The 16,092-nt window shown below is 44.3% G+C and overlaps 1 protein-coding gene across 1 annotated transcript; it reads right to left on the bottom strand.

Annotated features, from left to right (window-relative positions):
• Positions 1–9,418: 9,418 nt before the first annotated feature.
• On the bottom strand, positions 9,419–9,757 carry LOC126691262 (uncharacterized). The gene has a single exon (XM_050386319.1). It carries the CDS (start codon positions 9,755–9,757, stop codon positions 9,419–9,421), a length of 339 nt encoding a protein of 112 aa, XP_050242276.1.
• Positions 9,758–16,092: the final 6,335 nt, after the last annotated feature.

Raw genomic sequence — 16,092 nt, forward strand, 5'->3', positions numbered from 1 at the left:
GTTTCGGTTTTATATTGATATATAGATAACTAATTTAAATCAATAATGTAAATACTAGGGCATCGGGGTATTTCCCTATATCGATATGAAATTCTTTGTGATCTAAGAAAATATATATTTCATAATTGATTGTTCTTATACAATTAAATACTTATGATTCGGTTGAACTGAGACAATTCAAAAATGCATGATAAGCTGAATTAATAATGCGGTTAGAATAGTTTTCAGGAAAACTCATTCACTTTAAAACCTAATTTCTATTTGAAACTATTAGAAAATCATCTAAACAATAAGAAAAACATGATTGAACTTATTGAAAGTATGAAAGAACTAATGCATCAAAAGAAATCTAATTGAATAATCAAATATGTTGTCTAAAATCTTTAGAAAGAATCACATTGAATATTCATACGTATAGAAGAAACATAACACTTCACCCTAGCAAAGAGTTTAGTCTGCCATTAGAGAAAGGAAAATACAAGGTTTTCTCCGCCAAATTCGTTCTACACAGCCTCCCTTCAAAACCCTAACGTAAAAGTGTCCAAAGAAAATAAAACTTTTACTATTTTCAATTTTCGTCTAGATTTACAGCAGTAACTTGTGAGTTAATTTGGACTTTCAAAAATTGTGAATTTCGAAAAACTCAAAACTGGAAAGTTGTAGATGTTTAACGATCCGTTTGTTTCGATATAAAATATTTTCAGGAAAATATTTTCCAATTTTACAGTATTTGTTTTGCAGTAAAATATTTAGTCAAAAGTAAAATATTTTCAGGAAAATATTTTCCAATTTTACAGTGTTTGTTTTGCAGTAAAATATTTAGTCAAAAGTAAAATATTTTCAGTCAATCAAATCAACCTAAGCAAATTTATGTAAAATATTTTACACTTAAAATTTTGGTAAAACATTTTACGTTTACTCACTCCCTCACACCTCGATACTTATCACTCCACTCCCAGTCACTTTCACGCTCAAACTCTCCCTCTCAAATTTCTCTCCAAAAAATCTCAGCCACCACCGGCCCCCTCTCCCACCAATCACCGGCTCCAAGGTCTGAGGCACCACTAGCAAGTACAAGGCACCACCGTGTCTTAGCATTTGTGCTTTAGCTAATTCTGGTGACATTCAATATGCCTGTGTGCTTTTTTCTCAGATTGAAAGACCCAATACTTATATGTGGAACACAATGATCAAGGGCTACTGTAAAGCCAAAATTCCCACCATAGTGTTTTCATTTTTTTGTCAAAATGGCTCGAGAATGCGTCAAAATGGACCGCCGGAGCTTCGTTTTTGGGCTCAAGTCGTGTGAGCATTTTTGTGTAGTTTCAAAGGGGGTATCGGTTCATTGCTGGGTTTGGAAGTGGGTTTTGAATCTTTTGATTCGGATTTGGTAGTGCGAAATGGGTAATGGGTTGGTCCATTTTTATGCAGAACGTGAGTGTTTGGATTTGCGCTGAAGTGTTTAATCAAAGTTTTGTGAGAGAGGTAGTTACTTGGACATCAATGATTGATAGATATGTGGTGCATAATTGTTCGGAGTAGGCATTGGAATTGTTTAATTTGATGCTTGTGAGTGATGTTGAGCCAGTTGAGGTTACCATGATGGCTGTATTATTATGGAGCAACAGTCAGTGATTTATCATCTCAGCTTGGTGTAGAAAATAAAACCAATTTTGGGATTTTTGAGCATCTTATTGTATGTGAGATGGTGAATGAACGTATACTTATTCTTGTGTTACATAGTAAAGTACTTGCTCGGCTTTCTGAAGACATCTAATTTCATATTGTTACTTGCCCAGCGTTTTGAATAAGAAATTAACGTCAGCTTTCACTTTAGAAAGTAAATGAATTTGTTTGTTGTAAAGTGAGCAAAAACTTTTATAGATCTTGGCAGAAAGTTTGTTCAAAATTAAGTGAAAAATAGTATTTTTTTACTAGCTCTCGTCCGTCTCTATGTATTTTTTGGAAGTTAATAAAAAAAAATGTTTTAATTTTTAATTTTTAATTTTTTTTCCATTTTACTTTGTGCCAACCACTGGAAAATATTTTACACAATATTTTCATGTACACTGTCAAACACTGTAAAATGAAAATATTTTCCTGCAAATATTTTACATATAAAATATTTTACCTTTACAAATATTTTACATTGAAACGAACAGAGCATAAATCATGGTTCCAACCCATCCAGCCTTGTGTCAATTGGATTTTTGAGGAGAGAGATACGCCCAAAACACTGATCAATGCTCAAATCTGATTTTTCATTTTTAGATTCTATCTCTTTGATTTCTTTCCTTATTTGAAGCTTCCAAACATGATAGACGACCCAATCACTCCAGCTGCACCTCCTTAGACATTTAAGCATGGTTCTTTAGCTCCTCTTTAATTCTAGTTTGGTCTCCATTCTCTTAGAAACCCCTATAAACTCATCTTTTTCACATGATTTCCTGAAAGTAGAAAATTACACTCAATGAATGACATCTTATTCAAGAAATAATGTAAAGATAAATAATAGGGACTAATGCAAATCCTGGCTTAATTATACAAATTAAGCATAGTAATAAGGAGATAACGCTCACATAAATATATAATACGTATACATTTTAAGGCGTTATCACTTCACTTCACTTTGCCACTTTTTCTTTTGTTTACTTTTGATTCACTTCACTTTACTTTTTTTTCCACCACTTTATTTAATGCATTGCCCCTAGGTAATCCTTGACAATGGTTACTTTGAAAGAAAACAATTTTGAAGGCTTAAAAGGGGTGAGCAAAGGGAAATGTGTTTAAGATAGCAGGATAATGACCTCTCTTCATCCCAATTTTTATTGTTCATTTTGGCAAATATGCAACATCATATGTTGAGAATCAAATCAACTTGGAAATTTTGAGAACTTATCATAAAACTCAAACCATTGCAAACCATTTTATTGATGAATTAAAAGAGCACATGAAGTGAAAGATTCACTGAATTGAAACAACAAAGACATACTGAATTGAAATAACAAAGACACACTAAATTGAAACATACATTGGAAAGAAAGACTCTTGCGGAATGCAATAACAAAGACTAAACTTCTCAATCAATCAACCCCAAGTACAAGGAGGCACACCATGGTAGTCGGGGAGAGGATTAGTCTTGATGTTTGGGAGATTGATGGGTGGCTTAAGGATCTTGCCAGATTGAATGAGGTCTTCAATGTCATGACGAAGACGACTGCACTTATCAATAGAATGACCATGGCTCTAATGGTACTTGCAATACTCACTTGCATTATAGTTTGGAATAGAGGTGTTTGGAGAATACCTTCCAAGATCCAATGGCTTAATAAATCCTTTGGTTGACAAAGTTTCAAGTGCTTGAGATAAAGTCAATCCCAATGTAGTGAATTCTCTTTGAACATTAACAGCATGAACTTCACTTGTTTTACCTCCATTGTTACCATTACTACTTGAATTTCCTACCCCAAACTTCTTTTGAGGTTTTGCATCACTCTTCTCAATAAGGTCATTGTTGATAGCATCCTCAACTTGTATACTAACATCAAACAAATCAACAAAAGTCTTCAATGGAATTGGTGCAAGTTGGTGCCCATAAGTAGGCAATATATTCTTCATGACCATCCTCACTTGGTCTTTCTCACTTGGACGATTAGGCATTTTGGAAGCTTTTCCTCTCTACCTCATCAGAAAATCAGAAAATAACTCATTGTTCAGCTGCTTTGTAGTTTCCAAATCTCTAAGGCTAACATCCAATTAAACGCTGTATGAATATTGTTGTGCAAAGGCTTCAATCATCTTGTTTCAATCATTCATCTTAGCATTTTCCAATGAAAGATACCATTGTAGGGCTACATCACTAAGAGTTCGAGGAAAACACAAAATGATTTGCTCCTTGGTAAGATCTAGAAGTTTTATGGCAAGAACATATTGCTTTAAATGATTCTTGGGATTTCCAGTTTGATCAAAAGAATCCATCTTCGGCATCTTGAACTTTGGGGGAGTTGGATATCGGGAAATTGAAACTGTAGGAACCAAGTATGAGACTTCTGGGCCTTAAATCACTTGGGCTCACAATTTATTTGTAGTGGGCTTGAGGATTTCCTACTCTGGGTCGTTCTCGGCAGAGAGACTCAAAGCAACACTCAGTTTATACTTTCTCATTTGACTGTTTTCTCTCCGTTTTTCTGAATCCCTTCTTCTCCCAAACTTCTGCTATTTATAGCTAAGGTTAGTGGAGAGAAATGATTACAGCCACCGCTAGTGCAATAGAAGGTCCAGTATTATCTGATTTAAGTGGGCGTTTAGGTGAGAGTGGGGAGCAGCATTTATAGCCTTGAAACTTGGTTCCAGCCTAATCGATTATGCTCGGCAATGCAGTTTACCGAGCATATCCTATTCTCCCGGACACGGTTCACATGCCTGTTCGGGGAAGCTTGAGCCGAACACCTCTTAGAATTCAAGGCCCAAAATTCGTTTTTGCACTAAGGCAGTTTCAAGAAAGGCCCAGGGCAACAGGGGTATTTCGTTGGGCCTGGCCTAGGACCTACATTGGTCTTGGGATCTCGGTGCCGTACATTAGCCCCCCCTTGATTCGTACCCGGTTCCCGGGAGGAATCAAGGAGCTGGTTAAACCTTTTGACCTCGGAGATCTTATTGCTTTGGCCCGGGGTTATGGTTTCTCATTAATGTTCATCTCAAAAGACGCGCCGTCTCGCGGCGTCAGGTACAGTTGCCATTATTGCCTGGCGGTTCGTGAACCGAAGCGGCGCACAGATTGGTTACGTTTGGCATTCGCAGGGCCGTTCGTAAGTCGTGCCCATTTATTGCTTGATTAAACGTTTCTACGCCTTCCCCCCCCCCCCCCCTTTTCAATTCTATAAATAGTCTCCTTCACAACATTCTTTCATTTTTTACTTTACCTCTGATATTTCACGCTTACTCTCTGCCGACCAAATTTCTGTGCGCCTACCTACTTGCCCAATGTTCCTTTCCTCCTTAGAACCCAAAGTAAGTTTTTCTTCCCCTTTCTGTTCCTTCAGCTTTATTTCTTCAAGTTCCCTTTTACATCTTTAGACGTCATAGATGGGTTATTCTTACCTTCTAGAGTCCCCGGCCGCCTTGGCCACTTTTAGGAACAAATTTAATATTCCCGATGACGTGGATGTGGCTTACTGCCACGAGAGTGATATTGATCTCCACCGAGGGCTAGGCTCAGCCTTCTTCCCTTTGATGTCAATTTTAGAAGGCGGGGTCAGGTTCCCCGTGGACCCTCTTTTGACAGATACACTTAGGTACTACGGCCTGTGTCCCGACCAGCTTGCCCCCAACTTTTACCGGGTAGTTAGCTGTGTCAGTAAGTTGAACCATACCTTTGATTTGCAGTTAAATTACCATGACATTAACCATATGTATAGCTTATGTGGGAACAAAGCCATTAACTATTACCTTAAGACGAGAGATAATCGGGTACGGCTGATATCATGCCTACCTGATTCGAACAGGAACTCCGTCGGGGAGTTTGTTCAGGTGCACGGCAACTGGTTTGCCGGGGACGTCCCTTGCCCCTCTTCACGGCGTGAAGTGGGTTTGTACCAATCCCTTGATCTAGTTTCTTTCCTCCACTTTTCCTTTTCATTTTATGGAAGTAAATCTTTATTGTCATATATTAATATGATACTTACTCTCTTGCAGACGGCAAAGTATTCGTTCCGGACATCAGAACCGTCCATGTCAAGGATTTGAACTTCATCCTTCGTTCTGAGATATACGTGCACTGGGACGGACAACTCCGGGCTTCACATTTGATCCTCGGGGTTGAGCCAGTTTATTCCACCTAGCAAAGTTTTAAGCAGGCACTTCTTGTTGATAGCCCGTTGCTTTCATATATAGACGTCCGGTACGCAAACTTCTTGCTGCCGAAACTTACAACCGGGGAGGCAAGGGAGTTTGGTTGGCGGTTCACTTGCTCGGACGAGCTAGCTCCTTTGCAAGACGAGTCCACGGAACAGGTATCTCGGCGCCTCAGAGAGATAGCCCATGAAGCCATACAGCAAGAAGACCAAGTCCAAGAGTAGCCTAATCCCGAGAATCCGTCCGCCGAGCCTCAACAACAAGTGATTGAAGCGGCCGCCTTGTTAGTTGAAGCTATCCAACCTGGTGGAAGGATGGTGTCAAGGAAGGTCATGACCATCGACCGGTTCGTGCTCGGTGCCTGGCAGCCCAATCAGCCCCCACCTTCTCAGGGTCGGGGCCAAGTGCCTCAGCCTCCACCCTCTTCGCAGGCTGGACGGGCACGTAAGAAACAGAAGGTAACCGATCAACCTTCCACGGCCCGGGGGATGCCGTCGTCCAGACTCCTCCCCAACCAACAGGGGGAATCGTTATCCGTGAGCCACCAACCCAGGCTGGTACGAGGGTTGCGTCCTCCTCTCAAGTGGCTCCAGCGTGGAAGCCCAAGTTCCTGTTGGACGGCAAGCCGCTGCCCTCAACCGCCTGTGTTCGGATGTGGGAGAAGGGCGAGGGCGGCCGTATTGCCCAAACTTTGGCCGAAGGTCTTCTCCTTCCCGAGGACGTGCATGCCTTCGAGGAGGGATCCGAGGAGTTTGTGGGGCGTCGGTTAGAATGGCACGCCATTGCGGTAATTACTTAGTTTATTCGTTTTCTTTCCATACCTTCACTTCTGCTTCTTTATTAACTTTTGTGCTTGCTAGGCTACCCAACTTGCTCACATAGTAGCCAGCCGGACACGGGATCTCGCCAAGGAAGTCAAGCGCGAAAAGGGAGCGCGGGAGTCAGCGACCAAAACGGCGAAGGAAAAGCTCAAGGTAGCTGAGTCCGCCGAGAAGAAGGCTGCTGCCGCGGAGAAGAACAGGGCACTGGCCGAAAAGAGGTGTGCGGAGCTCTTGGCCAAGCAGAACGAGACGGAGGTCAAGTTAGTTGAAGCCATCAGCCTCAATACTGCCAACGCCGAGGAGTTAGCCGACCTTAGGGCAGCCCTGGCAGCCGCGGAGCAAAAATGGTATAACGAAGGCTTCGCTGATGCCGAGAAGTCCGCAGAGCTGGTAGTGGCTCAGGCTCGGAACCTGGGCTTTGAGGCCGGGTGGTTCGCTGCTCTCCAAGAACTGGGTGTTCCGGAGGATTCGAACTTGAGAGACCCCGGCCAAATTCCCTTTCCGAGCCCAGTCGCCGCCGTCCAGGACACCCCGGCTGCTATTGACGAGGAGGAGACGGCAAGCATAAGGGAGCTTGTTGAACAAATTGATGCTCATGCCGAGCCAGAGGATATGGAAGCCACCAGCATCCCGACCGTGCAAGAGCTTCTCGATGAAGACTCTCATTTCCCGCTGACCGACCAGCCAGAAGCGACGGACCCGGCCCGACCCTCCAACTGATTCTCTTACAGTCCTTTTATGCTTTTCCTTGTTTTTATCATATTTCTAATTTAATGGTTTATTTGCCTAAGGCACCGAGATGTGGTGCATGAACAATTACCTTTTTTTGTTTGATTGGTAAAATGCTTTCCGTTTGACTTTCATCTTAATCCGTTGAATGAAATTCTGTCTATCTGTATGTTTCACGTGGATTATGCCAGTGTTTTGGCCATTTAATGGAATGATACTCCCAAAACCCATTACACGGTGCTTTGAAAATCCCGAGAGCGCCAATGGAGTTGGTTTTTGTAAAGGGTCAGGGTTCCCGTATGTTCGGTGATCGTGATCCTATCGAGGGTGATTGTGATCCTATAAGGCTTTCCTCTTGCTTGGTGGATTTAGCTTAACCGAGAGCCAGACTTCTGTCCTTTGTGTTTTTCGTTGTAAGGTTTCCACCTGCTCGGCGATTTTAGTCGAGCCAAGAGCCAGGTTTCTGTCCTTAGAGTATTTAGTTGTAAGGTTTCCACCTGCCCGGCGATTTTAATCTAGCTGAGAGCCAGGTTTCTGTCCTTAGAGTTTTTAGTTGTAAGGTTTCTACCTGCTCGGCGATTTGAATCAAGCCGAGAGCCAGGTTTCTGTCCTTAGAGTTTTTAGTTGTAAGGTTTCCACCTGCTCGGCGATTTGAATCGAGCCGAGGGCCAGGTTTCTGTCCTTAACGTTTTTAGTTATAAGGTTTCCACCTACTCGGCGATTTGAATCGAGTCGAGGGCCAGGTTTCTGTCCTTAGCGTTTTTATTTGCAATTCTCTTGGTGTGCAGTTACGGAACCATAAACAGCATATACAAATAACTTCATCATAATCTTGATTTTAGCAAAATACAAGTTCTGTCTTACACGGATGGTCATGCGTAGAACTTCTTTAAGTTGTTGGCGTTCCACGGCCGGGGAAGCGGCCTCTCATCAAGGTCTTCCAAGTAGTAGGCCCCTGCACCCGCGATGGCTGTAACTCTGTATGGTCCCTCCCAGGTTTGAGCAAGCTTCCCTGCAGCTATGTCTCACATGTTTCCCACAACCTTTCTTAGCACTAGTTCCCCGGCACTGAATTCCCTCCCTTTTACATTTCGGTTGTATCTTTGGGCTAGTTTATGCTGATACTCGGCGAGCCGTACGGTCGCGGCCTCCCTGCATTCTTCTAGCCAATCCAAACGCTCCATCATCAGGTCAGCGTTCTGGACGGGGTTAAACCCTGCGACCCATGCACTGCATAAGCTCACCTCGGTTGGTATCAATGCCTCCACTCCGTACGTCAAAGAAAACGGGGTTTCCCCCATGGATCTTCTGGGGGTCGTGCGGTAAGCCCACAATACACTGGGTAGCTCCTCTGCCCATCTTCCTTTTGCCCCGTCCAACCTTCTCTTGAGCCCGTTCAAAATAGTCTTGTTCACTGCTTCAGCTTGGCCATTGCTTTGTGGGTAAGCCGGGGTTGAATACTTGTTCCTGATGCCGAGTTCGCTGCAGAAGGTCCGAAAAGCTTTGCTGTTGAACTGTATCCCATTGTCTGTTATTAGCGAATTTGGCACCCCAAACCTTGTGACTATGTTTTTCCCCATGAACTTTTTCACGTCAGTATCCCGGATATTTGCCAAGGCCTCAGCTTCTGCCCACTTTATGAAGTAATCTACAGCCACCAATACAAAACGACGGTTCCCTGTTGCTCGGGGGAATGGTCCGAGGATGTCAAGCCCCCATTGCGCGAACGGCCACGGGCTGCTGACGGGATTTAGACGTCCTGCAGGCTAATGGATTAAAGGGGCGTGCTTTTGACACTGTTCGTAGCTCCGAACATATTCAATGGCATCCTTCTGCATCTGTGGCCACCAAAATCCCTGGGTCATCGCTCTGTGTGCTAAAGACCGTCCCCCAACATGCCCGCCACACACTCCCTCATGTAGCTCGGTCAGAAGCTCTTTGACTCTCTCAGGATGCAAGCACAAAAGGTAAGGGCCTGCGAAGGACCTTCGGTACAATTTGCGGTCCGAAGACAGCTAGTACTGGGGAGCCACCCGACAAATTTTGTTGGCCTCGTCTTCATCCTCTGGAACTTTATCCTTGGCAAGGAAATCTATGATCGGGTTCATCCAACACGGATTAGCCACTGCTACCTGCGCAACCTCTACTCTGGCTTGGTCGGGAATACTCTTCACACTGATACTTGGCTCCCTTATAAGTTCTATCGTGACTAGCCGTGGCGTGTCCTCGGTAGCCGATGATGCTAACGTGGCAAGGGAGTCGGCGTGCTTGTTTTGTGATCGAGCTATCTGGGATACCTTTACCGTTCCGAATTGACCGATGATCTGCTTGGCCGCATTCAGATAAGCTTTCATTCGAGATTCCCGAGCCTCGAAGTCTCCTGTGATCTGATAAACAACCAGCCGAGAGTCCGAGTAAATCTCCACATCTTTTGCGCCCAGATGCAATACGGCTCTCAAACCGGCCAGTAGGGCCTCATACTCGGCTTCATTGTTTGAGACTTTGAATCCCAATCTGAAGGAGTGTTCCAATCGTATGCCCTCAGGGGTGATTATGACAATACCAGCCCCGGCCCCTATAGCATTTGAAGCGTCGTCCACAAATACCCTCCACGGGCAAACTTCCACACTACAGATTACCTTGCCGTCGTTCTTGGGTGTGAATTCTGTGATGAAATCTGCAAGAACCTGTCCCTTCACCGAGCTTCTGGGTCGATATCTTATGTCAAACGATCCCAACCGAGTCCCCCATTTGGCAATTCGGCCTGTGAAGTCTGATCTTTTTAACAGTGACTGTAATGGATACTCGGTGAGAACGAACACCGTATGAGCTTGGAAGTAATGTGGCAACTTCCTCGTGGCGTGCACCAGGGCTAAAACTAACTTCTCCAGGGGCAGGTACCTTGTCTCGGCATCTACCAAGGTTTTGCTTACGTAATACACTGGCATTTGTACTCCTTGGTCCCTTAGTAACACAGCACTTACGGCATGCTCGGTGACTGAGAGGTACATAAACAAATCCTCCCCGGGTTTTGGGGCTGTCAACCTCGGCGCCTTTGCCAAGTATTCCTTCAGCTCTCGAAAAGCCTCATCACATCCCTCGTCCCATCGAAACCCCTTCCACTTCTTCAGAAGTTGATAAAACGGCCGGCAGCGATCGGCAAACTTGGAGATGAATCGGTTCAGGGTGGCTAACATTCCAGTGAGCACTTGCACCTCCTTAGGATTGCTTGGTGGTTTGAGGCGGTTCATGGCTTCTATTTGGTCAGGGTTAGCCTCTATTCCCCGAGTAGAGATCAGATAACCCAGGAACTTGCCAGCCCCCACCCTGAACGTGCACTTCTCGGCATTCAGGCGCAATTTGTGCCGCCGTAGTATCTCGAATACCCCCCGGAGGTCTTCCATATGTTGTGACTCTTTTTTGCTTTTTACCACCATGTCGTCAATATAAACTTCAACCGTGCATCCAATTTTTTCTCGGAACATTCTCGTCATCATTCGCTGGTACGTGGCTCCGGCGTTCTTCAGTCCAAACAGCATGACCTCGTAGTGATAGTTCGCATTCGGGGATATAAATGCTGTCTTTTCTTGGTCCTCGGGCGCCAAGGCAATCTGGTGGTAGCCTTGGAAGGCATCCAGGAAGCTCATCCTCGGGTGCCCATACGTGGCGTCTACTAGTTGATCAATCTTGGGCATTGGGAATGGATCCTTGGGACACGCCCTGTTCAAGTCTGTGAAGTCTACACAAACTCTCCATTTGCCGTTCTTCTTCTTCACTACGACAGTGTTTGCTAGCCATCTCGGGAAGAATATTTCTTTTATGACTCCGGCCTCCTTCAGCCGCTGGACCTCCAGGTTTACTGCATCGACGTGTTCTTTTGATGCTCTTCTCGGTTTCTGCTTCTTCGGGGGAAATGATGGGTCCACGTTGAGTTTGTGGACAATGAATTCGGGATCTACGCCGGGCACTTCATATGGGTTCCACGCGAAAACATCTACGTTCTACAAAAGGAACAACAACATCTCTACCCTTTCCCGGTCATTCATGCTTGTGCCTATCTGGAAATACCTGTCAGTATCTGGAAGAATTCTAACCTTCAATACCTCCTCGGCCACGTCCGCCCCTGCTTCCCCTCGGGGCCTCTGTAATTGCTATGAAGTTTCCTTCTCGGCCTGCTCAGCTTGTCCGAGTTGTTCATTTTCCCATCTGACCGCGGCGACAAGGCACTGCCTCGCCACTTGTTGGTTCCCCCTCACCTCGGCAACTCATACTCAGTGGGAAATTTTACTCTCACATGGAGGGTGGACGGAACAGCTTTCATGGCGTGAATCCACGGCCTCCCCAGGATTGCGGTGTACGGTGAGAATGATCGGACTACTATGAAGGTAACTAAAACTCCCTTGCCTTCCATGTCCACCGGGAGAGAGATTTGTCCCTTGGGAATTACGACTCTCCCGTCAAATGAGACCAGTGGCGTGTCATACTTCGCCAAATCCTGGGTCTTTAATCCGAGCCCTTCGAAGAGGTCCGGGTACATGACGTCAGCCTGCTCCCTTGATTAATCATTACCCTCTTCACCAGGAATCCGCCTATCCGGGCTGTCACCACCAAAGCGTCGTCGTGAGGTTGGACCGTTCCTTCCAAATCGTCTTCCCCGAACGAGATGGTCGGCCGTCCAACTTTCTTCTTCTTCTCGGCTGATTCTCCCCCCGTGCAAGCCACTGTCAATACCCTTTTTGCTGCTGTTGTTCCTCTTGGTGCGGCATGGATGACTTCAATTACCCCCAGTGGAGGCGGGAGGGGGTTCCTTTTCTGTTGGATGCCCTGTTCGGCTTCTCGGTCAGTGGAGCCTACTACAAACTCTTTTAGGTACCCTGCCTTTACTAGCTGTCCGAGATGATCTTTTAATACTGTTCGGTGGTGTGTCCTTTGTCTCTGTGATAGGTGCAGTATAGGTTTTGGTTCCTCCGAGATGGGTCGCCCCCCATTTTGTTTGGCCACCTGAAGAATGACTCGTTCTTGATCCGCTCCAAGATTTTGTGCACGGGCTCTTTAAACGCCACATTAACCCCTTCGATTTGCACCTCTGGTTCCTGCATTCTGAAGTCTTTTTTTGGTTTTGTCGGCAAAGCGCCTTGCCGAGATCTCCCAATTAATGGAGCTTTCCCCCTGCTCTGTAGCCGGTCGTCCTCCAGGCGTTTGTACTCCTCTATGCATCTCATCAGTTGCCTCATATCCTCGAGGGGTCTTCTCGTCAACAACTCCCGTAATTCAGAGTCTTCGGGGAGCCCCATCCTGAAGGTGCTTGCCGCAATTTTCTCGTTCCCTCCACCAATCTCGTTGTATAGTTCCTAGTATCGGCTGGCATAACTCCGAAGGGTTTCCCCGACCCTCATCTTCATGGAAAGTAGTGCGTCAACCGGCTGTTGCACTCGGCTGCATGTCACGAATCTGCTGCCGAACTCTTGAATCAGCTCGGCGAAGCTATGTATGGAGCCTTTCCGTAACCCATTGAACCATCTCAGGGCGGTTGAGCCAAGATTAGAGGGGAATACTTTACACATCAATGCATCATTGTGTGCATGCAAAGACATCATGTGGATGTAATGACTGACATGCTCCACGGGGTCTGTCCTCCCCTCATAAGAATTGAATGGTGGTCGCGTGAATCTGCTCGGCATAGGGGCCCGTTCAATCTCATCGGAGAATGGAGACCGGGCTGCCATCCGCAAGGCTCGGCTCATGGCGTCCATGGCGGCATTGTGGTGATGCCGTTCCTCCGGCGATTCTGATCCTCGGTCATCGTATCCATGCAACCGTGAACAGTCCCGTTAATGACGTGGTTCCCGAGGGTGCCGGTGTGACTCTTGAGAGCGTGATCGGTCTCGGGATCATTGCGTACCAGATCGGCTGGAGCCCTCCTCGCCCCGATTTCTCCTTTGCTAGGGGTTGCGATTCCTTTCTTGGCGTCGACCCCTTGCTTCCAGTTCTAAATCCATTACCAGTCTGCGCAACCGCTCCAGCTCTCAGTCTCTATCATCATACTGCCGATGCGCCGAGACGCCTGAAACCGTTCTGTGTGTCTGGGCCGACCCTTCTCCCAATCCGGACCTTTCCTCTCCCCTTGGGTGCTCCCTGTCCTCCCGCCATTTCTGCCTTCTCTCTCTCCACGTCGATCCCCGAGAAGATCCTATGGAACTGCTCGGTGCACGCCCTCCTGAACGCTCCTCAGACATTCCCCTTGTTTGAGTCTCAGTCGAACCACAGCTTCGTAGGAGAGCCCCACGGTGGGCGCCAATTGTAGGAACCAAGTATGAGACTTCTGGGCCTTAAATCACTTGGGCTCACAATTTATTTGTAGTGGGCTTAAGGATTTCCTACTCTGGGTCGTTCTCGGCAGAGAGACTCAAAGCAACACTCAGTTTATACTTTCTCACTTGACTGTTTTCTCTCCGTTTTTCTGAACCCCTTCTTCTCCCAAACTTCTGTTATTTATAGCTAAGGTTAGTGGAGAGAAATGATTACAGCCACCGCTAGTGCAATAGAAGGTCCAGTATTATCTGATTTAAGTGGGCGTTTAGGTGAGAGTGGGGAGCAGCATTTATAGCCTTGGAACTTGGTTCCAGCCTAATCGATTATGCTCGGCAATGTAGTTTACCGAGCATATCCTATTCTCCCGGACACGGTTCACATGCCTGTTCGGGGAAGCTTGAGCCGAACACCTCTTAGAATTCAAGGCCCAAAATTCGTTTTTGCGCTAAGGCAGTTTCAAGAAGGGCCTAGGGCAACAGGGGTATTCCGTTGGGCCTGGCCCAGGACCTACATTGGTCTTGGGATCTCGGTGCCGTACTGAAACAATCCCTCAATATCAACCATACCTTTCATCTTCTCAATTTTTTGTGACCTCTCTTTGGTTTGCTTTGACTTTTATTTCTTTTTAGGTTTCTTGTTGATCTCAGCCTCTTTTTCCTCATGACAATCATCACTAAAGATAGAGTTTTCATCTTGAGATTCTTGCACTACTTTCTTCTTCTTTTCTTTAGCACTCTCAAGATGGTGAAACCTCTCAATGATAAGAGAAGTCATCATTCTCATCATTTCTTCCATCTTCTTCAAAATATATTGGTTACTTGATGCCATTTGGTCAACAGAAGTAAGATTAGTTCTTATGAGTCGATTATCAGAAGTTTGAGACCAAGAGGGTTGTGTAAGAATCTTTCTAGGAGCAATGATGGGTCACCTATGATAGATTTATCCTTATGAGAAACATTTTATGAAGATCACCAACAAAAAATTTATACACTCAATTCCCACTTAACCATGCTCTAGAATGAGAACACAAAGATTAGAAAGTCCCAAGAAGATAAGACCCAAAAGGAAGAAACTTGAAGACACAACAATGAAGACACTAAAAGATGACAAACCTTGAAAAGACGACAAACCTTGACAAGACATGGGCCTAATGCCCCTAGACAAGCTAGAATGGACCTAGGGCCCAAACAAAGGACAAATTAAGGTAATAACCCTAGACAACATGACATGGGCCTAAGGCCACAAAACAAATAACAACGAAAGATCCAAGCGTAGACACAACCAAAGATGGACCTACGACCCCTAGACAAGACAAAGGTGGGCCTGATTCTCTTAGACAAAACAAGGCTGTGCCTAAGGCCCAAGACACAACATAAGATGTGCATAATGCCTAGACAAGACAAGAATGGCCTAAGGCCCAAGACACAAAAAGGCAGGCATAATGCCGTAGACAAAACAAGGATGGGCCGAAAGTCGAAGACAAAACAAGACAAGACACAGATGGACCAAGCCCAAGACATAACAAAGGAAAGACTCAAAATATCAAGCAACAAGGGGCTACCAAAATACGCTAACTTTTGAAAAAAATTTATTAATAAAAATACTCAAAAAGATTTTTTTTTTCAAAATTTTTATTTTGAAAGAAACTCTTTCTTAAAAACTCATTTTGATTTTTTTTAGAAAGAAAAAAAAAATTTATTTACAAAAAACTCAATTAAAAAAAAAAACTATTTTTAGGAATTTATATATATATAAATATCTCACTAAAAAACTCACTTTTTTAATTTTTTTTTTTTTTAAAAAAAAACTTTACTTTGAAATAAACTTTTTCTTGAAAATTTTATTTAGCAAAAAATTCAATTTTTTAAAAATTTATTTGATTTTTTTTTTTTGAGAACTTCACACTTTTTTTCTTGAAAATTTTTGTTTAACAAAAAAAGAACTTGAAAACTTTACTCTTTTTTTTTTTTTGGGTTCTTTTAAAATATAAAAAGACTTTTTTTTTAAGAGATTGACCCATCTTATTAGCCCAACAAATAATTCAAACAAAGCACACACACAAGTGTTAACCCTACATGGTTGAGTTTTGAGCTTATCTATATGTGAGTAAACCCCTTTAAGTTAAAGGAACATATCAATAGGTTACTCACAACTAGGTGGGTAATAATTCCAACTTTAAGCCTAAATGGACCCCATATAGATTGGGGACAAACTTTTAACATACTCAAAACCCATCATAGGTAATGACACAAATTGTTCCTCAAAAAAAAAAAAAAAAAAAAAAAAAGTAATGACACAAATTGTAAGTTGGTGGGATGAATTTCGAAAAGTCTTGACCCTAATGCTGCCTCCACTTTCCCACTCATCTCCAACCAAG

This window comes from Quercus robur, chromosome 7 (genome assembly GCF_932294415.1).
Source record: "Quercus robur chromosome 7, dhQueRobu3.1, whole genome shotgun sequence".
In the NCBI taxonomy this organism is placed as follows: Eukaryota; Viridiplantae; Streptophyta; class Magnoliopsida; order Fagales; family Fagaceae; genus Quercus; species Quercus robur.

Excerpts from the sequence above, each read along its gene's own strand:
- LOC126691262 (XM_050386319.1), bottom strand. The coding sequence starts at position 9,757 with ATGAAAGCTTATCTGAATGCGGCCAAGCAGATCATCGGTCAATTCGGA.